Source organism: Mirounga angustirostris, unplaced genomic scaffold (assembly GCF_029215605.1).
Source record: "Mirounga angustirostris isolate CCGP_5_RB_7025 unplaced genomic scaffold, mMirAng1.0.hap1 SCAF_7, whole genome shotgun sequence".
NCBI classification, from domain to species: domain Eukaryota; kingdom Metazoa; phylum Chordata; class Mammalia; order Carnivora; family Phocidae; genus Mirounga; species Mirounga angustirostris.
The window spans coordinates 153,447,587-153,475,063 of record NW_026991715.1 but is presented as its reverse complement, the minus strand read 5'-3'; the positions used below and the strand labels follow the sequence as shown (position 1 = coordinate 153,475,063).

The 27,477-nt window shown below is 64.2% G+C and overlaps 1 protein-coding gene across 1 annotated transcript; it reads left to right on the top strand.

The window, feature by feature from the left end:
* Window positions 1-172: 172 nt before the first annotated feature.
* Window positions 173-27,477, top strand: NKD2 (NKD inhibitor of WNT signaling pathway 2). The gene is made up of 9 exons (XM_045865183.3): window positions 173-374; window positions 689-768; window positions 22,411-22,471; window positions 23,544-23,671; window positions 24,131-24,226; window positions 24,604-24,751; window positions 24,972-25,056; window positions 25,676-25,803; window positions 26,057-27,477. Exons 1-9 carry the CDS (start codon window positions 230-232, stop codon window positions 26,605-26,607), a joined length of 1,422 nt encoding a protein of 473 aa, XP_045721139.2. The 5' UTR covers window positions 173-229; the 3' UTR covers window positions 26,608-27,477.

The window sequence follows — 27,477 nt, the reverse complement described above, 5'->3', positions numbered from 1 at the left end:
TAAAGCCCGGGAGCGTGCGCGCGCGCTCAGAGCGAGTCGGGCCGCCGCTGTCGCCGCCGGGGCCGGGCTCGCCCGCGGCCCCGCCGCTGCGCCGGCGCTCCCAGCCTCCCGGTTGCTCCGGCCCGGCGCCCGGTGCGTGCGACCCCCGCGGACGCCCGGCCCCGGCGCCGGAGCCCGACCCGGCTGTGAGCGCGGCGCCGGGCGCGCGGGCGGCGGGGCCCCGGGCGGCATGGGGAAGTGTCAGTCCAAGCACCGGGAGACGCGCGCGCGGCGGGCGGCGGGCGGGCGCGGCCACTCTCTGCCCCCTCCCTGCCCCCCGCGCCCCGGCCGCAGCGCGGCCGCTGCGGCCCCCCAGCGGAGAGAGAGCCCCGAAGGTGAGCGTGCCGGGCGGCGGCCGAGGCGCGGGACTGCCCCGGGCCGGGACCCCGAGCCCGGAGCCTAGCGCGTCCCGCCCTCGAGCCCGCGGGGTGTGGGGACGATGCCGCGGGGTCTCCGGGAGCGCGCGGGGCCCCCCCTGCCCGGGACCCCAGCCCGGCCCTGGGCCTGAGCCCCGAGCGCGGGGCGCGCGGAGTTGGGATGGGCGCGCCGGGCGGGCGGGACAGGGCTCGTGCTCAGCGTCTGGGGCTCACGGCGCGTCTCCTTCTTCCTCGGTGCCTCGTTTCCCGCGCGTCGGCTCGCGGGGCCGCAGGGGACAGCTTCGTGGTGTCCGCGTTCGCGAGTGGCCGCAAAGGCACGGAGGACGCAGAGCGCAACACTGGCAGCAAGCAGGTAGGCCTGTGGGCCGGGGAGGCGGGGGTCAGAGTCGTGACCCCGCTGGGACCCCCGAGTGAGCATGCCAGAGCGTTGCCAGCCGGACCCAGAGCCTGTCCCCCCCCAGCCCCTGAGTCTCAGGCTAGGGTCTCGTGGCAGCAAGCCTCAGTCTCCCAGGCTGGAGGCATTGTGGGGAGGGGTTGGCCATTCATGTGTGAGGGTCACTGGCTGGGGTTGGAGACCACCATGCCTCCCACGTGCGGCTGGGTGACCACTGGCCTGCAGAGGGGCCCAGGCTGTGGGTGCTGCGGTGTCTGGCTCAGGACCCAGTTGACCCTGAGAGTGGGTTTGAAAGGTGATCGGTCTAGAAGCAGAGAACTGCCCAGCCTGGGGTACCAGAGGGACGTTGAGAAAACTAGACCCACGCATATGTGCCAAGCAGGACCAGGGGGTCCTTACACGGTTATCAGCGTCCATGGGAACTGGATCCGTCGGGATGGCTGAGACCCCTGCTCGCGCCAGCTTGCCCGCCTCCGAAGCCCTCAGCAGCAGAGTGCACCAGCTCACGGGGATGTCCGCTCCCTTTTTAGAAGGACGTCCTCCTGGCGGGTCGCTAAAGAGAAACGCCAAGTGTGTGTGCAGACACTTGTGCGGTGTTCTGAGAAGGGCTCCAACATGCCCTGAAATGAACACTTGCTCGAGTTAGGAGCTTCATGCCTTCTGGGAGTGACGTTTCCGTGCACACCCGGGAAGGTAGGAAATACTTTTTAAAGCATTTTCTGGGTACACCGTAGTAACGTTGGCTGGACGTGTGCTCCCCTGTGTGGGGGCCCAGGGCAGGATGGCCCCGGGGAGCAGCCCAGGTCCGTCTGCTTTGCCAGAGGGAGGGGGCATGTCGATAAGGGGATGGGGTTAAAGATTCGGTTTCGCATGTGATCAGATCATCTGTGTGTGCATTCACATTGTGCTCAGGCCTGCCTGGGGGCCTTCTCCTGGGCACGTGGGCACAGGGCCTGACGCTGTGCACTGGGTCCTGGGCGGTGTCTGGGCGAGTGAACTCACTTGTTCGGAACATGGCTGTGACATTCCAGGCGTCTGCAGCTGGGGCCAGAACAGTGCTTCAGGCTGATGGACGCCTGAACACTCTCGGGACATTTTTAAGAATGGGTGGGGTATGGCTTGGGTTGTCCCTTTCTATTTTGTCCTCTGCTACAGTCTGAATGTTTGTGGTCCTCTAAAACTCGTATGTTGAAACCTCACCCCTTAGGTGACAGTGTCGGGGAGCTGGGGGCTTTGGGAGGGGATCCGGGCATGAGGGTGGGGCGCCGATGGCAGGGTTAGTGCCCTTACGAGAGGCCTCAGAGAGGTGGGTCCCTCTTCCGTCTGCCACGTGAGGACGCTCGGGAACACGCCATCTAAGAATCAGAAAGGGGCCTCACCAGACACGGAATCTGCCCTCACCCTGATCTTGGGCTTCCAGTCTCCAAAACTGTGAGAAGTAAATAGCTGTGTTCCTAAGCCCCCCAGACTGTGCCATCCGAGCAGCCCAAGCTGATGTGGAAACAAGGCGCTTTTAACACCAAGCTACAGAAAGAGCACAATCTCAGAACACAGGGTGCCCCTTCCGTTAAGCACGTTCTAGCTGAAGCACGTACGGCAGCAGGACTACGGTATCTCGCATTCGGCTGTGGGGGTGTGAGCCTCTAGCCGGGCACCGGCCTGGCGTTGACCTCCGGCCCGGCTCGCCGCACACTGGCAGGATGCACGTGTCCTTGCTGCTGTCACTGAGAGACCTGGGGTGGTTCCTGCCCAGCTCGAGCTCTGTCCAACACCCCTGCTCCCGGTTCTGCCCTGGGAAATTGCTCCATCAGGGACATTGGGGGGCTGGGTCGTATGTCCCTTCTGCCCAGCGTCCTGCAGCCTTCTCCGTGTGTGGCGTCCCGAGCTGTGTCCTCCCTGGCAGTGCCTGGCGGAGGCCAGCCTGGAAGGCGCAGCACCCCCGGGAGGGACACGGTCCACTCTGTGTCTCCACGCAGACTGCGGTGCCCTGTGCTGAGTAAGAACGGTGCCAGACGACCTTGTGGAAATTAAATGTGTGTCCACCTGCTGTCATCTGTCCTCTCCCCCCACAAAAACAAAGGCAATGAGGTTGGTTTTGCCAGCAGTGCTGGCTCCTGGTGCCCACTTGGTGCACGTCGGAAACACTCATCGATATTAGCGTTTTCTAGGCAGGCGGACTGCCTGCTTCGAGGTCTAGAATACTTGTCCTTGCTGATTCTGGGAAATGCTGCAGTTTGATCTTGGCAGGACCTGCATCACTTCCTTGCCAAGTGCCCCCTGAAGGGCCAGGGCTGTGCCAGGGTGATGTGGGATGCTGGCAGGTGCGGCATGGAGGATCTCGGAAGGGGAGTAATAGGTCGTGCATGCGTGAAAATTATGAGGAATGAGAGCAGCAGGGTCTGGTAACAGGTGGGGACAGCCTTGGGGCAGCAGGGTCCTGGTTGCAGGTGGGGACAACCAGTGGTCAGCAGGGTCCTGGTTAGAGGTGGGGACAGCCAGTGGTCAGCAGGGTCGTGGTTGCAGGTGGGGACAGCCAGCAGTCAGCAGGGTCCGGGTTAGAGGTGGGGACAGCTAGCGGTCAGCAGGGCTGTGGTTGCAGGTGGGGACAGCCCTGTCCTAGAAGCACGCCCTTCCCTCTGCACAGTTGCTCACCATCTGCCTGCAGATCTGTCATTTCTGTAATGCTCCCAGAGGCTGGCAGGAGAAGTTCAGAGGGCAAGAATCACTAACAATTGAAATTTTGTTGCGAGTGAACACATTTCCATTAAGTGAGCTAAAAGGGATGTTCCACCTAACTCCGAGCTCCGGAACTCTAGAGGCGGCATTTTAACTGACACTCGATGGGGTTGTGGCCAAGGCTGCTGCGTGGGACCCTTGAGCTGGCCTCATGGGATGCGGCCGTCGAGCCCCCAGGGCTCTGCCCATCTTGAGCAGACCTTAGCTCCAAGGACGCATATGCCAGTCCCACACGCGTGTGGCCCCCCCGGACAGGCCATCTGGCTCACGGCACCCACTGCATCTTAACCACAGGCAAGCGTTCATCTGAAATCTGGGGGCTCAGCCCCGTGGCACCGCATGATGTCTTCCTGGTGAGCGCTCTGCGGAGCCAGGCGCCAGGGCCTGGGACCCCACAGGTCATGCCACAGGCTTCACCCTTCCCCCACCTGGCGGCCAACAGGCCGCCACTCACCTGCCCGCCTGCTCAGCACATGGCCAGAGGACATGGCTGCAGTGGGACCTGCACATCTCAGTTAGGGGAGTGGCTGTGGCTCCTTCTAGAGATTCCTGGGAAATTCTTCCCACACCGGCCGCGGTCAACGCAGAGAGCTTGGTGTGGGGAGTACACCGCACGCTTGCGGGACAGCGTGTGTCTTGAGACTAGCGTGTGGATGCCACTGGGCCATTGCGTGGGCCACGGGCCTCGTGGAAGGAGCAGAGTTGCCTGTATGAGCCTCAGTGGGACAGGTGGCTGGGGCTCCACAGGCTGACCTTGGGTCTTCCGTGACCTGTGCCCTGGGGATGCCGTGACCTCCTGGAGTCCTGGCCTGTGTGGGGTGTCTGCTATCAGGGCCAGGAGTCCTCTGCTCTCCTTCGGGTGCCCACTGTGTGCCTGGCCCTTGGGTGCCAGCACTGTGGCTGTGTCCTCAGACATGTCCTCAGACATGGCCCTGCCAGATGTGCGAGGTCCAGAGGAGACAACGGTAGTCATCCCGGGGACCCAGGCTTTGCTGAGCACCAGGGGACCCCTCCCCAAGGTCGGGTGGCATCAGCCCCTCACCCGTACCCATGCTTCTGAAATTGCACATGCCCCCCCAACCAGGGCCCCATTCTACCTAAGGATGAGCCTAGTGACCCCAGCTAGTCCGCGTCTGAGGAGCCACCGGAATGGACCCAAGGACCCTGTGCAGCGGCTGGCTGCTCTGAGTGGTTTCCAGCGGTGAAGGGGTCCTAGCTTGGACGTGTGGCTGGATATAGCCTGCAGGCAGGACTCCTGAGGAGGGGAGATCCACCATGCCCACGTGGCCATCCCCTGGGTGGTGGGGTGGTCTGTGGCCTGCAGCCAGCAGCATCAGACGCTCCGGAGGGGCCGAGGGACACCTGGAAGGGCCCGATGCCGTGAATGCAGTGTCCACCCCAGCCAGGTCCCTGTGGAGGGCGGTGGGGCCGCTGTGGGGGCCACTTGGCCGCCAGGGGGCAGTGTGTGTGCCCGCTTCTTGTGTGTGCGGGCACCCTTGTGCTGTGTGGCCAGGACTCTGGGGTTGACCAGGCGAGGCTGCAGCCGGCACGCCAGCCTTGGGGCTAGGGCACAGTGTGTTGGCTGTGGCGGGGGCGTGGCGGGCCGTGGCGGGGCCAGAGGCTGTCCCGCAGAGCCTCTCCCCCGTGCCAGGACAGTGGTCATGACTGAGATGCTGGTCTCTGGAGAAGCTCCCAGGAAGCTGTTGGAGACACAGTGCATGCAGCCGCCCGCCCTGGGGACACTCAGGCGAGCGACGGCCTGTGCCCTCTCGGGCAGCGGCTTTAGGGGGCGTGGAGCCTCCACGTCCACAGGCACACCTGGGGCAGCTTCAGAGAAGCCCCGAAGCAAGCGGGACGGGTGTGTCAATGGGGGATTCGGGAAGCACCAGGAGCGCCCACACTCGGGAACATGGTGCTGCGGTCTCCTGCCCGCAGAGCAGAGGACCCGCCGTGTGCAGGGTCTGCTCACACAGCCAGGCTTGCTGTGCGTGAGCCCACGGCTTCTGGAAGCGGAGTAGGCCTGACGTCGACGGGCCTCGTTGTGGGCGCGATTAGCCGCGTGCGCACATGGGTGCTACCCCCAAGCAGCCCCGTCACCTGTCTCTCCTCCATTCTGCCGGAGGGGGGGTCCCGCGGTTGGAATAGCTCTGGGGGGGTTGCTGGTTAGGACCCACCTGACCTTGTTGACTTTCACAGGGGCGTAAGCCCAACGCCAGAGCCGCATAAACTCCGGGTGTCGGGGTCGGCGGGGACCTGCTGCCCCACTGGCGAGCGCAGCCGTGCCGGGGGGCCATGGGGCTAGCGTCCCTGAGCCGATGTGAGCCGGGGACAGGGTCTCGTAGGGAGAGCGGGGCCCAGAGAGGGGCTTGCCACCAGCACACCGGTTTGCTTCCCCTGCGCCGTGGGGTGCAGAGCCCCCAGGGCCACCGAGCAGCTGGGGCTTCCCACGCATGTGTCCGGAGGGTCTGGCCGCCCTGCTCTTCTCAGGGAAGACTGCTCGGCTCCTCCTGCTGCTCCACTCCCTCTCCGGTTCCTTTTTTCTAGGGTTTGTGAGAGGTTGGCCAGCTGACCCTGACCATCTTGGGGTGCGGCATCTTCTGGGTCTGTGGGGATGTCCACGTGTGCATGCCGAACCCAAGAGGGGCCGGCCACAACCGTAGGGTCCCCAGGTCCCCGGATGAAGTTTGGGGCAGATCCTTCCCTGACCCCACCTGGAGGGTTTGGGTGATTCTTCAGTGAAGGAAGCTGGACCCTTCTGTGCACCCCAGCCCCAGTACAGTTGAGTCAATGGTTGACAGTGCATCTTTCTGGAATCGCTCAACAGCTGATCAGTGTAAGCACATGCCGGGAATGCCTTAGAATCAAGTACTTGAAGATAATCCTGTGAGAAAGCAGCCTGTGTTGCCACAAGCGCATGGCCTAAAACCACAGACATTTATTCTGTGAAGATTCTAGAGGCCAGAAGTCCGAAATCAAGGTGTCCGCAGGGCTGTGCTCTCCCTGATGGCTCCAGAGGAGGGTGCTTCCTTGTCTCTTCCAGCCCCTGGACTCGCAGCCGCACCTGCCCCATCTCAGCCTGGGTCTGCACGTGGCCTCTTCCCGTGTCTGTGTGTGTCCTCTCCTCTTCTTACAAGGACATCAGCCACTGGTTAGGGTCTGCCCAAATCCAGCACCACCCCCATCCTAACCGATCACACGTGCAAAGAGCCCATTTCCAAATAAGGTCTCATTCCGAGCTTCTGGGGAGGCGTGGGTTGTGGGAGGCACTGTTCAGCCGGGTGCGTCACCCGTGGACATGCAGAGGCCCTGTTTTCTGCGTTGTGTGGCCTCCGAGGGACTAACAGCCACGGGCAGCAAAGCCCACTATGGAGGATGGGGCGGCCTGCACAGCAAGGCGTCAGCAGAGGTCCTCATTCTGAAGCTGCCCCAAGGACGTCCCCAAGCCCCCACCGAGCGGCAGCTGGAGTAGCTCGATCCCGGTGTTTGCTGATCCCAGAAGGCATCTCCACGTTCCCATTCTCCGCTCGGGAAAGCAGAGCGTTGCTAAGCTGGGCACGCAAACAAGCGTCCGGTGTCAATGTGTGGGACACGAGGACCGTGCTCCCCAAATCCCCACCTGGCTCCCAGTCGTGGCTGGCCCCCAGCCGGGTCAGCTTTAGTGTTCTTCCGTGGCCAGCCTAGGAGGGAGGGCGGCTAGCAGGGGCCCCTCCCACCGAGCCTGTTGGAAGCAGGATCATGACACGGTCGCCTTGTATCTGGAACCACTGTGATGAGCTCAGGACCAGTTTCAGGGCATTGAGTTGCCTGGCTCGACAGGAGAAGCCTTAGGAGGCCCCTGAAGACCAGGGCAGGCCCTGCGCTGGGCTGATTCTGAAGGGTGCTACGCATCAGCCACGTTAGCATTGGGTCCTCTGTCCCCTGCCTGTCCTTCCCACATCCCCCTCCTCGGGAAACCCCTCAACTTGGGCTCTTGATGCCGAACTGGCCATTTCCACCCCCTTCCGCTGTGACGCACTCCCCACTCCCTCCCCTCCTGCCAGACCTCCTCCACCTTCCTCCTCCACCTCGGAGCTGGGGGGGCCTTGGGGACACAGGGCTGATGCCAGTGCCTCCTCAGTGGAGGTCTGGGAGGCTGACACCCCTCACCTGCATCTCACCTCTGAACCTGCTCAGTGGCACCCACTCTTCTCCTGCTTCCTTCTTGGTCCTGCCCCAGGGCCTTTGCGTGTGCTGCCCTCTGCCTAGAACCCTGTCCCCACAGCTCGGCTCACTACCTCCCCTCCTTCAGGTGTCTACTCACACGTCACCTCTCTGGAGGCCTTTTAAGGCCCCAGCCTGGACCTTCGGGCCCTCCCCACTCATTTCCCTCCCGGTGCTGGGCTGGTGCTCCCCAGAGAGACCGTGGGCCTTCGCAGACTCTGTTCTGCCTAATTTGGGCAACTGACCCCAGGTGCACCTGCGCGGTGCCTGGTGTGTGGGGTTACTCTGAGTCTGCCTTGTCGAATTTCCACTCGAGATGGGAGCCATCCTCCCTCGCTCTGGACGCTCCGCCACGCTGACCGTGACCTGTATGCACAGAGCGCTGGCTTTCGTCAGGACCCTCGCCAGGGCTGTGTCTCTGTGGAGAAGCCTGGGTGGGACGGGTGGGATGCAGGGCCTCGCGGGGACCCCACCCGTGTCCTGGCAGCCTCGGAGGCCCCCACTGGCTCTGCTCAGACTGAGTGCCTTCGATCCCCTGTGCGGTGCCAGCCGCGGTTTGCTCCGGGGGACAGGCAGCCCTCGGCAGCCGGAACAAGAAGGATTTGTTTTCCTTTCGTTCTGCAGTGTCTTCCAAGGAAAGCACAACTAGTTTTAAGCTCCACAATCAGAGAAGGGAGGAAGCAGGGCATGCTCTAACGCAGAAACTGAACCTGGAGACACGTTAGCGCAGTCGTACAGCATCACGGAGGATGGGAATTCGGATTGCGGCCCTCCCTGCCCCCGTGCGGAAGGTGAGGCCGCCGGCCTTAGTCCCAGCACCTGAGGCAGAACCCTCCCCAGGCCTCGGCCTTCCTGTAACCATGGCTCTCAGGTCCCACGTCTGTGTCCATCTGGGACTTGGCCTCTTGCAGGAGCTCAGGGACAGAGGAGGCTCTCTTTGCCTTCTCTCTGCCTCACTCTGACTCTCCAGAAGGACCCCCTGAAGCAGACACAGTCCTTCCTTACCTGTCCTCCAGGGCCCACGCGGCCTGGCCCTCCTCCAGGCACCTCCCCACCGTCCGGCTCCCCAAAGAAGCTCCTCTCCACACACTCTGGTCTGCAGCCTGCCACCCACAGTCTCCCTTGAAGGCGCCCCCGCCTGCCTGCTCCCTGCCCTTGCACCTGCTCCCAGCACCCCCACCTGCTCCCAGCAACCCCACCTGCTCCCAGCACCCCCACCTGCTCCCAGCAACCCCACCTGCTCCCAGTCCCCACCTGCTCCCAGCCCCGCCCCTGATCCTTGCCCCCACCTGTTCCCTGCCCCCACCTGCTCCCAGCCCCCCACCTGCTCCCCACCCCAGCCCTTGCTCCCAGCCCCCCACCTGCTCCTCGCCCCCACCTGCTCCCTGCCCCACCTGCTCCTCGCCCCCACCTGTTCCCTGCCCCACGTGCTCCCAGCCCCCTCCCTTGCTCCCAGCACCCCCACCTGCTCCCAGCACCTACCTGCTCCCAGCCCCTGCACCTGCTCCTCGCCCCCACCTGCTCCCTGCCCCTTGCCCCACCTGCTCCCTACCCCCCATCTGCTCCCAGCCACCACTTGCTCCCAGCCCCCACCTGCTCCCAGCACCCCCACCTGCTCCTCGCCACCACCTGCTCCCCACCCCATCCTTGCTCCCAGCACCCCCACCTGCTCCCAGCCCCCACCTGCTCCCAGTCCCTGCCCTTGCTCCCAGCACTCCCACTTGCTCCCAGCACCCACCTGCTCCTTGCCCCTACTTGCTCCCAGCCCCCCACCTGCTCCCAGCCCCCACCTGCTCCCTACCCCTGCAGTTGCTCCCAGCACCCCCACCTGATCCCAGCCCCGACCTGCTCCCAGCACCCCCACCTGCTCCCAGCCCCGACCTGCTCCCAGCACCCCTACCTGCTCCCAGCCCCGCCCTTGCTCTCAGCACCGCCACCTGCTCCCAGCACCCACCTGCTCCTTGACCCCACCTGCTCCCAGCCCCCCACCTGCTCCCAGCCCTCACCTGCTCCCTACCCCCGCAGTTGCTCCCAGCCCCCACCTGCTCCCAGCCCCCACCTGCTCCTAGCACCCCCACCTGCTCCCAGCACCCCCACCTGCTCCCAGCCCCTGCACCTGCTTCTCGCCCCCACCTGCTCCCTGCTCCCAGCCCCCGCCTGCTCCCAGCCTCCACCTGCTCCTCGCCCCCACCTGCTCCCCACCCCCGCCCTCACTCCCAGGCCCCCACCTGTTCCCTGCCCCCACCTGCTCCCAGCCCCACCTGCTCCCCACCCCCACCCTTGCTCCCAGCACCCCCACCTGCTCCCAGCCCCCACCTGCTCCCCACCCCCGGAACTTGCTCCCTGCCCCCCACCAACTCCTTGCCCCCACCTGTTCCCTGCCCCTACCTGCTCCCCAATTCCCATACCTGCTCCCAGCCCCCACCTGTTCCCTATCCCATACCTGCTGCCCACCTGCTGTGCAGACAGCCTTGGGGCCTGCACTGCCTGAGGTAGGCCTGCCCAGGTGTCATGGGAGCGTTTCGGGTAGCACTGACCTCTCTCCAGACCCACCGAGATGCTGCCCATAGGCTAACACATGGCACATTCTAGCACATTCTTTTTTTTTTTTTTTAAGATTTTATTTATTTATTTGACAGAGAGAGAGACAGCGAGAGAGGGAACACAAGCAGGGGGAGTGGGAGAGGGAGAAGTAGGCTTCCCGCAGAGCTGGGAGCCCGATGCGGGGCCCGATCCCAGGACCCTGGGATCATGACCTGAGCTGTAGGCAGACGTTTAACGACTGAGCTGCCCAGGTGCCCCTAGTTTTTATTTTTATTTTTTTAAGATTTTATTTATTTATTTAAGAGAGAAAGAGAGTCAGCTGGGGGAGTGGGAGGAGAAGCAGACCCCCTGCTTATTTTCAGGACCCTGGGACCATGACCTGAGCCGAAGGCAGCTGCTTAACCGACGGAGCCACCCAGGCGCCCCTCTAGCACATTCTTTGCCTCCTGCAGGTGAGGTCAGGGTTTCATGCTCAGTGTTGTGGAGCACGATTGTGCCACAGTTCCATCCTGGGCACCTGGCCTTCTGACCGGCAGCCTGTCCCCTGTCCCCATCCACTCCTCGGGGAAGTCCTCCTGACCGGCAGCCTGTCCCCTGTCCCCATCCACTCCTCGGGGAAGTCCTCCTGACTGGCAGCCTGTCCCCTGTCCCCATCCGCTCCTCGGGGAAGTCCTCCTATCTCCTTGGTAGCTATGCCAGGCATCAATGTCGGCCTCACACGACCCAGGAGCATCTGTCCAGCAGCCCACTGGTCTTGTCTGCCAGGGTCATGCCAGGAGTAAACTCCTGAGCTGTCTCCCCAACCCTGTGCCCACACCCTCGTCTGCCCAGGACAACAGTCTGGCTGCCCTGGACTCCCTGCCACCCCCATCACTCAGCAGTTCCGCCAAGCCCTCAGACCATCCAAGGTGGAGAACCTCTTGTCGTGGCCAAGCTACGCCCATGCCCACAAGTGCCAGCTCCACACTGAGCCCCTGCCCCTTTGCTGCCCACATGGCCAGGTAAGTGCAGCCCTCCACCTGGAGCCACCCTGCTCCCCCAGGAGTCCACGTGTAGCCATAGACCCCCACCACCTGGCCTCCTGCCTGCCTGCTGTCCCACTCTGTGGGTTTCATGTGTGGCTTCCTGCCCTGCCCTGCCCAGGGATCTCAGCCGTCAAGGGGGCCTCAGGCTGCTTCCCGGGACCGTCTCCTCTTATCTGTTTCAAACCCCTGCCCTCCCACCTGCCCATTTAACCCATCTTCCCAATACCCAACTGGCTGTTCCCCACCGCCCCGGCCCAGCCGGAGCTGGGTTTCTGAGGTTCCGTGGGCCCTGTGTACCTCCCGGGGTCCCTACTGCCTCCCTGCCCGCTCTGCGCTCACCGGGGGCCCCTCCTGGTGGGACGGGATCCTCCACCACTCATCCCGGGCCTCCTCAGACCTGCTCCTTCTCTGCACTTGGCCACAAGCCCTTGTGGGCAGGCTGGACCACAGAACCTTCCGGGCCCCTGCCGCTCTGCAGAGCCTTGCCCGGTGGAAGCACATAGGCGTGGAGTGATTCTCTTTGCTCTGGGGGACGGGAGCACAGGGTACTTCAGGACTGGCCTTCATTTGCCCAGGAATCCTGGAGCCTGGTTTTCCAGATACGGAATAGGATTTCCAGAAGCATCTTAATACAGCTACGCTTGTTTTGATAAATTCCCCGGAAATGCGGGATCGAGTCCCGCATCGGGCTCCCTGCTTGGCAGGGAGTCTGCTTCTCCCTCTGACCCTCCTCCCTCTTGTGCTCTCTGTCTCTCATTCTCTCTGTCTCAAATAAATAAATAAATAATAAAATCTTTAAAAAAAAAGGGGGGGGGGCGCCTGGGTGGCTCAGTTGGTTAAGCGACTGCCTTCGGCTCAGGTCATGATCCTGGAGTCCCGGGATCGAGTCCCGCATCGGGCTCCCTGCTTGGCAGGGAGTCTGCTTCTCCCTCTGACCCTCCTCCCTCTTGTGCTCTCTGTCTCTCATTCTCTCTGTCTCAAATAAATAAATAAAAAATAAAATCTTTAAAAAAAAAAAAATTCCCCGGAAATGGGGTAAACCGCTGGAAGCCAACCCCCAAGGAGCACCGGACAGAAGCTTCTCTGCGAGGTGATGCGAACCAGCCACAGGCTTCCTGTGCAAGGTCGGGGGGTGGTTAACTGCCCACCCCCCGTCCTCGCTCCTCGTAAGGGGGCGGCTGAAAGCTGTCTCTCGCGAGGCAGGGCCTCGAGCGGCCCAGGTCACGCCCCAGCCAGCCTGTATCCATCTTCGGCGTGTGCATCCGTGCAGCCCTCCCACGGAACGACAAGGACCTCCCCCGGATGGCAGTGTCCCAGATCCATCTGGTCCTGCCACAGAGTGGCAGAGGCCTGAGAGCATCGTCCTGCTCGCTGTCACGTGGGGACCACGGCAGGGACAGGGACCACGGCAGTGATGGGGACCACAGGTCCGCTGTTCAGCATCCCCCGAAGGAGGCTTGTGTGTCCCACGTTAGGTTTCTGGACACTTTGGTAGCTGTATGTACATTAGCATAATTGGCTCTTTGGCAATCTTGTTTGCTTGTTTGCAGGTGAAAACCTCTTTCCCGGTGGGGGATGAGTGTGAGCCTCTACCAAGGGGTCTCCCTCCAGGCATTCAGGCATGCACCACACTGCTCCGCTAGCCGGGCGCGCTGGCCACGCCTGCTGGCAAAGAGAGCCTGTGGGCGGGCAGAGAGTGGGGCCGCCCTGTGGACACCCTTCCTACCCTCTGCAGCCCATGTACCGGCCCCTCCGTGGGCACTGGGGTCTCTCCATGTCCAGCACCTGCTGGCCCCTGCCTTGCTCAGGTTGCATGGGCCGTACCACAGTGTGACTCGAAAAATCCACACACTGTGGACCCAGGCTGAGCAATGCAGCTCAGGAGGAGTGAGGGGCCAGGTGCCTGCCCCCAAGGCATCCAGGGAGGGTGCCGTGCAGGCCCTGCGGAGGGCACTGAGGTTGGGGTTAGTACGCCACGGCCAAGAGCAGTCCACTCCCAGCCCTGTAGCAGGTCAGACGTCGGGGCCTCCGGATGTGGAAGCATCCCGGGGCTCACTGTCTGTGTGGCCAGGAGCTGGGGACGTGGGGGCTGCCTCACCCCAGCCCGAAGGGGCTCACTGAGGCCCTTGCAAGGCGCCGTCCTGTGAGCTGGAGGCCGGCTGGCTCTCCCCGTGGCCCTGGCAAGTCAGTGCATGGCTTGAGGACTCAGTTTCCCCATCTGTAGGTGGGGGCATGGGACTAGATGCTGTCCAGTAGAAGGGGCATGGTGTGTATCCACGCTGCCCACAGGGTCACTGCTGACCACATCTGTGCTTGAAACGTGGCTGATGCAACAGAGAAACGGATTTCTAGTGTGGTTCCATCTTAATAAATTTACATTTAAATAGCCACACGTGGCCGTGGCTTCCACGTGGACAGCACAGCTCCATCTGAAGTGTAGCAAACCCCCCAGTGTCCTTCCTCTGTGGCTGGAGGTGGAGAAGGTGGTTTTCCTGTGTTTCATGGAATCGTCAACCAAATCGGAGCAGAGTGTTGCGGGGGTGTAGGAACCCCTCCTCCCTGCTGAGTGTGCTGGAGGCTTTGCTATTTAAATTGTCGGACACCTTGTAGATGTAAGAGGCAACTCAGATTATTCGCACTGGTGTTTCCTGTCTCTTTGTGGGACGCACGTGCGTTCTCAGCACCATCGGAACGATGCTCACCTGGCCTCCTGGAAGGAGAAAAAGCATCGTAAATGAGCGTGAATGTAAGCCTGGAGCACGGGCCGTCCTCTCTCCAGCCAGCGCCACGCTTTGCCCGTCTCCGCAGCCCCATCCTGAGAGAAACCCATCTCATGCCGCAAGTTAAAGCCGTGGGGACCCCGGGCCATGGTCCAGGTGGATCCCACCTGCGGGAACACGGAGGGAATCGGGATCGGCTGACATTTTGGTGCCATGGTGCTTTCCACTCCGTTGTGTAAAAATGTCCCTTGTAGAGTCAGAAGTGCCTGAGCTTGTGGACGAGGAGGGAAGACTGCCTACGGGAGACACCTGGATCCAGACGCCACAGTGCGGAGGGCCGCGCGCACGTGCCTGCGAACTGGGCTGGCCAGAGGGGCTGCTCCGGCCGGGACGATGGACTGGTCTGCCCCCCCCGCCCCCCGCCTCACACAGCAGCAAGTCTGGACAGTGTGCGTGACACCACGATGTTCAGGCGATGATCCCTGTGAGGTCGAAGCCGCTTGAAGTTCCTGGGTCACAGCACGGAAGGAGGGACACCTCTTGGGGTCTCGGGAGCCTTTAGAGAGGAGGGGCTGCCTAGAGAGTGGGGGGCAGTGCAGGGGTCCCCGCAGGATCATGACCTGAGCCGAAGGCAGTGGCTTAACCAACTGAGCCACCCAGGTGCCCACGGTTCAGTCTGTTTTGATAGATTTTCTTCAGGTCATGGGTCACCCCCGCCCCCAGCAGCCCGCTCTCCTTCTGAATGAGGTCTGGGATGGGTGTGGATGCCTGGCAACAAGCATGTAGTCTGTGGCTGGCCCTCTGACAGCTCCCTTCCCAGTCGTGTCACTCCCTGTAGCCCAAGTACCTGTCTCCAGGTGGGGGGGGAGTCCTGGCCCCCGGGGGTCTGCACCCGGCTTTTCACTGACCGCTGATCAGTGAAAGACGTGATGACGTCTTCCCTGACGTCTTAGGGGCAGGTATTCCTCCAGCAGCCGGCCTGGGCCCACCCCTGGGAACGCACGCGCTCGCTAATTCATTACGATGTGCTTGGGCGGGCTGCCGGGCTGAGTCACCCACGTGGGTCCCGGGTGGGCACTCCCGACCCCCGTGGTGCAGGCTTTCAGTCATTCTGCCACACGTTGGGCAGCCGTCCCCCAGCTAGGTCCACGTGTGGGGTCCTCAAGGACTCTCTCAGGGGCCAGGGTGTTTGGGGGGGCATGGGTGCTGTTAATCTCTGTAGAGCAGGGTAAGTGGGGTTTGTAATATATTCCATATCTTTTCTTAATAAAACAAGCAAAAGTATGGCAAACTGTGCTGGGGACAAAGGTGGAGGCAGAACCCTTTTAGTTGCCCGACCTCATTCGGGAACTAAGTTCCAGCAGAGCGCTGGCCTGTGAAGAGACAGACATATTTATTTCAGGAGACCCTTTGATCCCCAAATTACTGCGTTTCTAGACATAAATTCCAAATTTGGTGATTACCAAGTCTGATTAAACAGTCCTAACCAAGAAGTACTGACGGACAAAATCTGGAAAGGCCCCTTTTGGGGCTTGAAGCCTTGTAATTTGGAAAGAAAGAGCCGGAAACCATGTGCGCTCCCATGGGAAGCCTGCCCGCCCGTCTCTGCGGGAGGCTGTGGTCTCGGGGTCCTTGATCTCGGGCCGCCGCCCCCGGAGCCCGGCAGCCCTCGGGCGGCCGAGCGGGGCCTGTGGGACTCAGCACACACGTGTCAGAATCCTCAAGCCCGTCAGACCACTTTGGCACATCTGAAACTGTTTAGCCGCGGAAACAGGGCCGCGCACTTCAAAGCCTCCATGGAGCTTCCAGACAGACGCGCTGGCGGGTCGCCTCTAAGTCCGACTCCGTCCGACAACGGCCTCCACCTCCGTCTCGGGGGTTTCTTGTCAAAACAGACCCTGTAAGGAGCCCTGCCTCGACGTTCTTAGACGCGTGAGGGCAGATGTGCCCCAGATCTTCAATCCGGTGGCATTTGGAAACGGCCTCGGGTTCCTGGCAGGCAGGAGTCGGCCTTCTCCTTGGAGGGGCCCCTGCCCGTCCCCTCCCTACACCTGCAGTCCCCGCCCGCCTCCTGCCTGCCTCCTGCCCTGGCCCTGGCGCTCATCCTCACTCCTCTGGGGGACCCCGACCTTGCTCGTTGCCCTTCCCCCCAAGGCCCAGTTCTGCATGCTGAACCCAAATCCCCACCTCTCACCCCACATCAATCCCACCCCATGTCCTGCACCCCGACAACCAGAGCAGGAGCCCAGGCACTTCCCAAACTGCCCCAAAGTGGCCTTGGCCACCCGCAGCACAAGCCTGCTGTGGGACCGCCTAGGGGACCCCACGCTGGGCCTCTCCTCTGCAGCCCTCGGCCTCCTCTCTAAGACCCACAGACCCTCACCTGCCCTGTCACTCCACCATCTCCTGCAGGTAGCTCCCTGCCCCAGCCTACCCCGGCACCCAGCGCCCAGCACCCGGCACCCTCCACCTGGCACCTGGTGCCCAGCACTCCTCCACCCGGCACCTGGCGCCCAGGACTGCCACCACTGGCAGGACCAGCCCCAGCAGAGGTTGTCCCAGGGGCTCCCGATGCCCTTTGCCTCTGGGAGTTCGGGGCCGGTCAGGCAGTGCTGACTGCAGAAGCCAAAGGCCGGTGGTTGTCCTGGCTCCCCGCCATGCAACCATGCAGAACCACCTGCAGCACCTGTCACGACAGGGAGGGGAGGTTAGGCTACGTCCCTGATGGTCAGAAACCCTGGTAGGCCCGTCGGAACACCCCACGGTGGGGGCCGAGCTGGCGGAGGGTGGGCAGCTGGGGGCACGGTATGGAGAGGCGCTCTGTGAATCTGGGAGCACCGTCTTCCACTTCACGGGGACACTTGGTGAACAGCAGCTTCTAGGTGGGTCTCTGTTAAAGGGCCACCCTCCCCTGCGGGTCTGGGAGGCCCCAGTGGCTGTTACATCGTCGAGAGCACTTGGTTCTGGAAAATGGCCAGCAACACACCTGCCTGGGGTGGCTCGTCCTGCTCCCCCACACGAGCTCCCTGTCCCCTGCACAGCGCACCCCCCTCCCCTCCTCACCTCCTCTCCCCCATCTCTCTCCCTCCCCCCACCCTTGCCTGGACTCCCTGCTGCAGTGCAGCCACCTCCTCTCCCAGGCCTGCCCCTTAAATTCAAGGAACCGGAGTATTTCCAGGACCCTAGGAGTCCCAGGGGCTCCAGGTCATGAGGGGGACCCTCTGCATTTTTAATGCAAAAGAAGGGGCAATTCACAGAGCGGCACTGGGCAAGGGTGGTTCCCCAGTGGTGGAGGGAGGCAAGTCCCCACCCCGTGCCTGCAGCCCAGCCCTCCATGGGGACATGGCGGAATGTCCTCGGATCCTTGCTCTTGTTCCTCTGGACTCAACACGCAGCGGGTTTCTAGGCAGGAAACCGAATTCTCTGGAAAAGCCCAGGGAGTCCTCCTGGAGTCTCCAGAAGCAAACCCGCAACTGCCCTTCCAGCGATCTGTCCCCCCATTTTCGCTAGTAGCCTGGCGTTGAGGCGGGAGCTGTCTCCCCGTTGCGCTCAGGATGTTCTCACAGGGGCCTTGCATTTACAACAGACCCGTTCCAGAGCGCCCAGCGTTCTCTGTGGAGAGCAGGTTTTGAACTGGACGCTCTAACAGGTTGAGAAGGAGGAGTTCCTAGAAAGGCATGTGTGTGTGCCACGCAGTTTTCCTCAGGGTCTTTCCAGGAGTCGGGGAAATGGATTTCCAAGGAAAACAGACCACTCTCAAAACCCAGGAGTACATTTGCTGAAATACAGATGCACCGAATTCTGGAGGATAGGAACATTGAAATTTGAAAAGCACACTCCTTCTGGGGGGGATTGTTTGCATCACAAAACGCTTCTTCCCGTAACCCCAACACCCCCACACCCACGTGGCCTTAGATAGGAGCCCTTCTCCGGGATGCGTGTGATCTCTCAGACCTCACACCGCGGGCTGGACGGCCAGCATTGTACAGTTCTGGTGGCGTGGGAGTCTCCAAGGGCCAGCGTCCATGGTGTGGGGTCCATAGGAACGTGTGGCTGGACCTTCTGGCTTTTCAGGGCAGGCCAGGAGCTGAGATTTTTCTTCCAAACTCCCAACACCTCTGCACCCACGGGCAGCTGTGGGGGCGCCTGGCAGGCTCACCCGGGCAATCCGGGCTCCTCCAGGCAGGACCCATCCAGGCTGGCGGCTGCTTGTAGGGAGGACAAGGACCTAAGGGGTCTGAGCTCAGGGCAGAGTCTCAGGAAGAGATGTGGACGGTGGCCTCTTGGGACAGCTGCCCGAGGGCCCATGTGGCCTCCTCTGAGAGTCCCTGCAGGGTGAGAGGGACAGGGATGGCACCGTGGGGACTTGTGGCCGAGGCCACAGCCATCAACCTGTGACTTGTACTCCTGCCCCGGCGGCCAGCAGTGCCCGGCTGATGCTGGATGATGTGCGGTTGGCAGCCAGAGGCGGGAGCGGAGTCTGGGAGGGAGCTGCCCCGAGGGTCAGCAGGAGGCCTGGCCAGCACTGGGTGGGCTGAGCCGCCAAGAGGCCCCTGCAGCAGGGACAGAGCCATCGCCAGTGTGGGGAGCAAGGAGGACAGTGCAGAGACCTTGTGTTGGGAAAGCCAGAAGGGCAGGGGAAGCCAGGGAGTGCAGGGGAAGCCTGGGGAGGGCAGAGGAAGCCGGGGGAGGGCAGGGGCAGCCGGGGGAGGGCAGGGGCAGCCGGGGGAGGGCAGGGGCAGCCGGGGGAGGGCAGGGGAAGCAGGCCGAAGGAGTGAGAGGCCGGCAAGGGGCTTCATGTTCGCTGCAGGAGGCTGGGCTCTCGGGGGGGGGGGGGGGGGCAAAGGGCCTGGGTGGGCTGCTGTGGCTGCAGCAGGGCTGGGGGTGCCCTGCTGCGGGAGGTGGGCCCTTGGGTCCCCGGGCAGGGCAGGTGGCGGGCGGCTGGCCAGGGGTGGTGGTAGGTTCGTCCCAGAGAAAGCTCTCGGCCCTCGGTTTAGCCAAAGCAGCACGGATGGAAGGGCATTTTGTGTGACCTTTGTGACCAGGATGAACTTGTCTGGAGTTGCCAGTCGCAGGGACCAGAATCATTACTTTTCCCCACAAATGACCCCCTTTTCCCTATTTTACCCCCTCCAGGGCAGCTCCCCTGTGCTCTCGCATCGGGGCGGATGGAGTTCTGCCACGGAAGGTGGCCAAGCCAGGCTGGCCACCCCCCGCCACGCGCCCGTGTGCATCCCGGGTTACGGCCTTGTTACTGCGGGAGACCAGCCGAGGGTCCGCGCTCCCGCTTCCGGGTCTCGGGCCCCACCGCCCACCCCGGAGGCGTCGCTGGGCTCGGACTCGGGCACGGAGGCGGGCCTCGGGGTGACTCAGTCTCGGGCCCCGCCGCCCACCCCGGGGGGCGTCGCTGGGCTCGGGCTCGGGCACGGAGGCGGGCCTCGGGGTGACTCAGTCTCGGGCCCCGCCGCCCACCCCGGGGGGCGTCGCTGGGCTCGGGCTCGGGCACGGAGGCGGGCCTCGGGGTGACTCAGCTCCTTCCTGTAAAGCGGTTGTGCACACCTGGGTCTCATCCTTACGTCCGTGGTGGGTGGGTCCTGCTGCCCTTTTTACTTCCGGGATTGTAGCAGGGTGAGCAGAGTGCTGGGTCGTGGCAGAAGCATCTAGAATCCTGCTGGATCTGAGCACTCTGACCCTTAGCCTGGCAGGGACCCTGGGGGATGCGTGGCGCGGGGTGGTCAGAGCCTGGGGACCTTTCACCGGGCAGGTTCCGGGCCACGCAACTGGGTCCCGTGGAGAAAGTCTGATGGGGCGTCCCCTGGGGGCCCCCCGGCCTGGGCCTCGGCCGACCACCCTTTGTAACACGACTTCTGTTCTCACGTTCTGCAGATATAACCCTCCCATGCCCCGTCCTCCCCCAGAGGAGGCCAACCCTGCACAGGCCACGTCCCGGGACTCCAGGCGCCACCTCGCTCCCCACGGAGGCGGGGACCTCAGCCTCGTGGCTTGTTCTGTTCCGCAGAAAAAACTTGCAAGTGCCTGGCCTCTATCTTAACGTCCACCGGGGAGGGAGCTCAGCCTTGCCCCACAGGGGAGAGCGGGCCGCGTGCTCCCGGGACCCCCTGCGGCGGCACAAGGACCCCATGCGCCCCGAGGGGCTCCTGAGCGCTGCAGCAAAAGCACGTCCTGCCCATGTCAGTGGCCGTGCAACAGGGCGTCTGTCTGTCGTGAGGGGCACCATTGTACTTCTCACTGGCGTCCCGGGAAGGAGCTACACAGCGGCCCGGTCCTGGGGTGGACGTGTGGGGACTGGGCAAGAGGGAGATGCCAGGAGGGGCAGTCCGTGTGGGCTGTGGAGGCGGCCGGGCAGGCGTCCTCCTCCCACCCCCCAGAGCCCTTCCTGGGCCCAGGGACCCGCAATGGCGCCCGCCGCCCTGTCCCGTCAGAGCCCGGCGCAGGCTCCCTCCCGGCGGGCGGGCGTCTCCTCGCTGCCGGGCCCCACCTGTTGCAGACCCGCCCGCTCAGCCCGCAGATCTTCCAAGAGCCAGGAGCGCTCTGTGGGTCGTGCCTCCCGGGAGACCCCCTTCTCCAGGTGGAGGGGCCGTGCGGGCTGGCTCTCACCAAACCCGGGGGCAGCGTGCGCCCAGGAGGCTGGGTGTGTGTGTAGAGGGCTCTGTTTCCCTGTGCCCAAGTATTTAGGCACATTAGGAACATTTCATGTTCCTCTTCACGCCTCCTGCAAAACAATGTTTGTACATTTAGGTGAATGTTCCAGTTTTTTTTCATGGTTTTTGTTTTGTTTGTTATTGGGCTTTGCATGCAGAAGGAACATGCTAGAGATGCTGTGCTTTTTAAACACCTGACATATGTATTCTGGCTTTGAAGAGGGCCTGGGTCCCTTTTCCTCCTGCTGTGGACACAGGCCACCCTCGAGGGCATGGGTAGGAGGGCACTGGGAGAGTCGGGCTGGCGGCACCAGGCCCCTCGCCTGGCCGCCTGTGAGCACACGGCAGGTGCGGTGAAGGCAGACTCAACGCACGGCACCCCATTTGTTTCCTGCGGAGCCCAGCGCCTCGGGCAGGCCCCTGTGGGCCCCTGTGGGCCCCTGTGGGCCCCGGGCCAGCGTGAGGATGCTGCCAGGCCGCCCCCGGGGGGTGGGGGGCTCCGGATGGTTTGGGCAAACCCTGAGGGGCCAGGCATGAGGCTGCCCCATGGCTGACTGTGGCCTCGTCCTCCTCTCGCTGGCCCCTGAGCCGCCCACTCCTGCCGACGCGCCCTGGGCAGCAGCCTGTAGGCTTGACGGCCCCAGGAGAGTGCTGCTCATTCCCAGTCCGTCTGGGGAGCAGGAGCAGAGCTGGCCCCATGTGCCCCCGCTGTGGCGCTGGCTTCAGGCCCATTTGCGGATGGGAGTGGGGTCCAGTCCCCTCCCCTGCCCGGAGCCTGGGGGTGGCAGTGGGTCCGTCGGGAACCTCCTGCCATCCCGTGCCGGGATCCTAACCAGGCCGTGCGGTTGCAGCAGGACCCCCATCCCCCCTGCCTGTTGAGACAGAGCATCTGTCGGGTGTCGGGTGCCCTTTTGGGATGAGCCCCGGGGCCCCTTGCCAACTTGGAAGCCAGGCCAGTGTCTGCAGGGGCGCCCGGGTGGCCTGGGTGTCCTGTCAGGAGACATGATACAGCGGTAGGGCCCAGGAAGACTCCAGGCACGGAGCGAGGCCTCTCCTTCCCACCCTCTGCCGCCCTGGGAGGTGCTCTGCTTCCTGGCGGGCCAGTGTCCACGCCGTCCGGGGACCCTTTGATTCAAGGAGGCTTCCCTGATCACATTGTTGCTGTTTCTCTGTCCGCGTTGTTCACGTCTGTGAATTATTTCGGAGACCGTAAACTTCACTCTGCAGCTTCCCTTCCTAAACCACCCCCCACACGGGAGGCCATCCTTTCCCATTTTTCCGCAACTGGTCTTGAGATGGGCTGAGGAGGCCAAGGGGCTTCTGCCTGGCAGGCGCGCCCATGCCCTCGCCCCTGTTCTTGCGGGAAGGGTCAGCGGTGGACAGGGAGCCTCGCGTGGGCAGCCTGGTGCCTGTCCTGTGCCCGTCTCGCTCAGCAGACCGAGCCACTTGGCCAGCGCATGCAGGGCTCACTTAGCAGCAGCTGCAGTGGTCACAAGCGGCCACGGCCTCTGGACACGGTGCCGAGAGAGCCGGGCAATGGGGGGCGGGGGTTGCTTTCTAAACTCCGAGGCTCAGCGCGGCGTGGAGGGGTTGGCGTTTCTGGGCTGAGAGCGCCTGACAGCCCAGGGGGCTGGAGTCCGGCACAGCCGCCCAGCTCGTGCCGGGGTCTCCACCGCTGAGCCTCCTGGTCTCACTGCCCTGTTGTTTCTGCAGGGGCCGCCCGGCGGGGACCCGAAGGAGGGGCCTTTCTGGGAGGACCGGTGTCCCCTCGAGGGTAAGTCGTCCTCCCCAAACCTCATAAACTAGCCGTGCCCAGAGCACACGCTGGAAGCTGCCCTCAGAGCCCTGACCATGGGGACCCCACTCCTCAGCGTGTCCCAGACCTGACCCGTGGATTCGCCCAGGCCAACGCAGGTGGGCCACGTTCTCCGGTCTCAAAGGCAGTTTGGTCTTAAAATATACTTGGAAATACATTTCTTTTGGGGCTCCTTACATGAATTAGGGGATTTGGATTTTGGATCTGGGCATCTGAGAAGCAAATGTTGGAGTCTCTGAGCTTTTAGGTCTTCGGAGTTCCCGCGAGCCTGTGCATGCCGGTGGGATGGCCGGGCTTTGTATGGAAGCCATTTGGCGAATCCACGGGTCAGGTCTGGGTGCCTGAAGCGGTCAGCGTGTGAACTGCTGACCGACCGGAGTCCCTGCCACAAGTGAGCTTCTGCCGCGGAGTGTGCCGGCCGATCAGACGTGTGTCACTCGGGGTGGGGAGTTGTGTGGGGTGCGAGGAGGCTGACCCTCCCCGCTGGGGGCTCAGGCCTAAGCGGGTTCCCCACCCCGCCAGCACGGGCATGTGTCGGTCGCTAAGCTGGGATGGGCCTGAGCTCCAATCCCAGAGAATAAACGAGCGCTGGTTGCCCATCCATCCCCGGAGCTTGGGGACGAGGTGCTGCCCAGCAGACACAGCACACACGTGCCCCTGGGTCCTGGTGTCCAGGGATAACTGGGCTGTGTGGATGGGGAGGGGGCGCAGGGCGAGGCAGTCGGGCGGGACCTCCCTGCCACGGCCTGCCCGGACCCCTGCTCCTCACCCTGAGTGCCCGGGCCCCTGCTGCCCGGGCGGGGGCCCACACACCTGGCCCTGGCTAACCCAGGGGAGGGTCGCCCCGCCCTCTGCACAGCTCCCTTGACGCCCCCTTGCTCTGAAGGACGGGCTCTCAGGTCAGGCCTCGGTGGAGGGGATCAGAGGTTGGTGTGGACTCCGTGGCTCCCTGGCCCCACCTCCTGCACCCCGCTGCCCCCGTCCCCGTCTGGCCCGGAAAGCACCCTTCCCAACCCTCTCCTCCCTCCAGTGGTGCTCCCCCCGGAGAAGGCCGAGGGCCGTGAGGGCACAGGACCGATCTCCAGTGTGGTCAATGCAGAGAGAGCAGCAAGCCGGGAGGGCCCACGAGGGCCAGGCAAGAAGCACCTCAACATTGATGTAGGTCTTTGTTCCCCCTGCCCCCCGGGAGACATCGGGTCCGGGCGGGCACCACCCCCCTCAGGAGGCATCGGGTCCGGGCGGGCGTCCCCCCCTCGGGAGGCATCGGGTCCGGGCGGGCGCTGCCCCTCGGGAGGCTGCGGGCCGGGGCAGGCGCAGTGGGCCCTCGATGGGCGTCTGTGGACCCTGCAGTCTGGCAGGTGCGGCTGCGGTCGGGGGGCTGGAGGTGGTTTAAACCTCGAGTGTGCCTCCAGTGAAGGTCAGTGGGCTCCAGAGCCGGGGGGTGTTGCTGTGAGTTCAGTCAAAACTGACCACTGTGACACCAGAGAACTTGGGCGCTTCGGGGGCGTGAAGGACACAGAAACTGGCCTGGGGCCGTGGGAGGGGCTGGTCTTCCCAGGAGGACAGGGGCCGGGGCCCAGGGTGAGCCCGCGGTCCTCTGCCCCACGTGCCTCGCAGGGGCTGCAGTGTGACGTCTCTGTGGAGGGGGACAGCCACCAGGAGTGGACGTTCACGCTCTACGGCTTCGACCACAGCGGCAAGGCCACCAGGGAGGTGATGCGCCTGGTCGCCCACGGACAGGCAGATGCCGCCCCCGTCCCAGGAGGCAGGCGGGGCGGGGCCGGGGGTGGGGCCTCTGTCTGGGGTTCAACTCCCCAGGGCGGGCGGTAAGGGCGCCAGGGGCACCCCTGCACTCTCCTCGGCTGGCCTGTGTGCAGGACGTGACACCCGACTGCTAATCCCCTGAACATAGATTCGGGGTCAAATTTCAGCATCCACGAGATGTGATCCCCATACCAGCAGGGCTGCCCCCCGGCTGCCCGGGGTGCACACAGGGCTAGACGGGACAGGCGTGTGTGTGGGAGGCCGCCTGGAGGCAGCCGAGGGCCCCCTGCCCGGCCTGCCTGTCAGTGACATCGGGCCGTCCTCAGGACATGTCCAGCCTGGTGCACACCATCTACGAGGCCATCGATGCCTCCGTGAGCCACTCGTCTGGCAGCAGCAGGACCCTCCGTGTGAAGCTGACCGTCAGCCCTGAGTCTCTCAGCGAGAGGAAGGAGAGTCCCCCCACAGGCCAGGGTGAGGGGCTGTCCTGCTCAGACACCCCGGAGACCCTGCTTGAGACGGCAGCCCGTCCCACACACCCTGTCCCCACAGCGCTCACTGCTCATTCCCCGAGCCTCTGGTTATGGTCAGCTCCGTTTACCGGTCAGCGCCCCAACCCTCCGAGGGCGAAATGCCTGTCTGGGCAAAGGAGTGCGTGAGTGGATGAGCAGGGAATGCGCTGCCCCTCTTTCAGACCGGGAGCCCGCTCGCTGCAGGATGGAGGCCGAGCTCACCGGGGACCCCGGGGGGGCCGACAAGAGGCCGTCCGCACACGCCAGGTGAGGGACTGCGGTCCGGCTCCGTCCTCTGGCTTGTCCTCAGTGGGAGCAGCCCGCCCACCCTGCCACCTGCAGGCCTCAGGGCTGTCCCCTCAGGACGGAGCCACCAAGCCAGGCACCTGGCGCAGAGGGCGGGACGCTGGCCGAGAGGCCCCGGGCACGGCCCGCCATCGGGGTGAGGGCAGCAGCTTGGGGCCTCTGTGGCGGCTGACGCTCTGGCTGGGGCTCAGTGCACTCAGTGTCTGAGAGGCGGGGGGGCTTTGAGGGGCAGTGGTGGGTTGGCCTCGAGACCCTCCGTCGCCATGCTCTGGTGCCCTGTGGGTGTCACTGGGCAGTCTGGAGGGCCCGGCGTGGTGACCCGCTCTCTGCCGCAGACTCGAACGGTCCAGCGCTCTTGAGTTCTGTGGGGCATCCCCGACGGTGGTGCTGGGGTCGTGCTGGGGGCCCCCGGGGCTGGCTGGGGCCTTGCTGTCCTCGCTGGCCTTCCTCCTGGGTGTTGGTCAGGGCCCCTGCGTGGACCCTGAGACCGCCCGCTGCAGGCGCCCCTCCGCTCCAAGTGCCCTGCTCTGGCCTCATGCGGCCCCAGGAGCTCAGGCCCTCATTCCCGCGGCGCACGCAGGAGGCCCGGCGCCGACCCCCACCCCTGCTGCGAGCGCGGCCCATACTGCGTGGACGAGAACACCGAGCGGAGAAATCACTACCTGGACCTGGCTGGGATCGAGAACTACACATCTAGGTTTGGACCCGGTAGGTGCGGGAGACCGGCCCTGGGTATGAGGCCCTGGGTACAGACACCTCAGGGGCAGGAGCCCCGCCTGAGCGTCCTGGGGTCCCTGCAACGAATCACAGCACAGTACTGCATCCACAGGTGGGCCCCCCATTCAGGCGTGCGGGTCGTCCCTGCCCCAAGGGGAGACGTCCTGGGCCCCGGGCGGGTGTCCCGGGCGCCCCGTGTCCGCGGGGGCCCCGCCGCGGTCTCACAGGCACCCTGGCTGTGCAGGGGCGCCGCCGTCACAGGCCAAGCAGGAGCACCTGGGCAAGGCCGCGCACCCCCCGAGCCGGTCCCGCTCCCAGGAGGCGGACACGCACACGGCACTCCAGCGCCGGCCCCAGGTGCTGGCCGACCACCCGCTGCTGGCCGCAGAGCCCGCCGTCAGGGCCCTGGACGTGCAGCCCCGGTTGAAGGGGCAGGAGAAGCAGCTTCTCAAGCCCCCCAGGGGCTCAGGGCGGCCGCCTGGGGCGCCGGGCACAGGCAAGCCCGGGAGAGCCTTCGGCTGCCCCCCGCCGGCTGCCCCGCCCCAGGCCCCCCAGGACGGCCACCGCCTCCCGCAGCCCCCAGCACAGCCCTACGGCCACAGGCGGTCCCGGAGGAAGAGCAGGGAAGTCCACTCACCGCTCAAGGCGGCGCTCGGCCAGCCCGCGGCGCTGGAGCACGAGGTGGTGCGGGCCCTGCCGCCCATGCTGGCGGGGGAGGGCTGTGCGGTGCCCGTGGTCCACCACCACGAGCACCACCACCACCACGAGCACCACCACCACCACCACGCCTCCTAGTGCGTGGCACGCACCCCCGGGCGGGGCCCCCACGGAGGTGCCCGACGGCCGCTGCTGGGAGGGCTGCCGTCCGCCCCTGCTGCCCTCCGCAAGGACGCCGGGCCCACGTGAACACGTGGGATGCCGCAGACGGCGCTGTTATGAAGCTCTTTCGTGTCACCCTTAAAACCAAGCACGGAAAAATGCACGCGTGTCTGCTCGCTGGATTCCAGACGAGGCCCTGTGGTGCTGGGCCTCCGCTCAGGCGCGCCGCGTGCTCGGGGCGCACAGGGTGGCGAGGGCTCCCTGTTGGGCGGCCCCTCCTGTAATTTGGTCATCATGAAGTCAGAGGGGTGGGCTCGGGGCAGCCTGTGTTCCTGGGTGCACGTGGCCCCCACGCGCTGATGGACAGAGGGCGGGCGGCCACGCGGGACACAGAGCTGTCAGGAACCGTGGCAGGAGGCAGTGGGCAGGGCCGAGGCCCGCGGGAGGCGGCCTCTGGACTTGCGTCGTCAGTGGACAGCATCTTCAGCATCTTCCCAGCGTCATCCGTGGACGGAGACGTGGACAACGGGCAGGCTTCTCATGCTTGGTGGACGCACACACGCGAACATCCAAACGCTCGGGCACAGCCTCGGTGAAGCTCCCCTTTGGGAAAGCGGGATTCGCTCTGGGACATCAAGAGAGGGGCTGCAGACCAGCAAAAGGCCCGGGGGTGCGGGCAGCGGTCCCACTGAGGCAGGAGGCTCCAGAAGAGCAAGCTGACCTGCCAGCAACTTGAGGTCTGTGCCGGCAGTCCCGCGTTGTCTTCCGGGCGCGAGGTTGAGGAAGTGCGGGTGGTTGAGGCATGAGCACCACCCCCGCCGGCTCAATAAAATACGTGCATTTTGT

Coding starts and splice junctions, on each gene's coding strand:
- NKD2 (XM_045865183.3), top strand. CDS start 230: ATGGGGAAGTGTCAGTCCAAGCACCGGGAGACGCGCGCGCGGCGGGCG. Junction 24,752..24,971: donor GAGTCCCCCCACAGGCCAGG/GTGAGGGGCTGT, acceptor CCCCTCTTTCAG/ACCGGGAGCCCGCTCGCTGC. Junction 25,057..25,675: donor AGGCCGTCCGCACACGCCAG/GTGAGGGACTGC, acceptor CGGCGCACGCAG/GAGGCCCGGCGCCGACCCCC.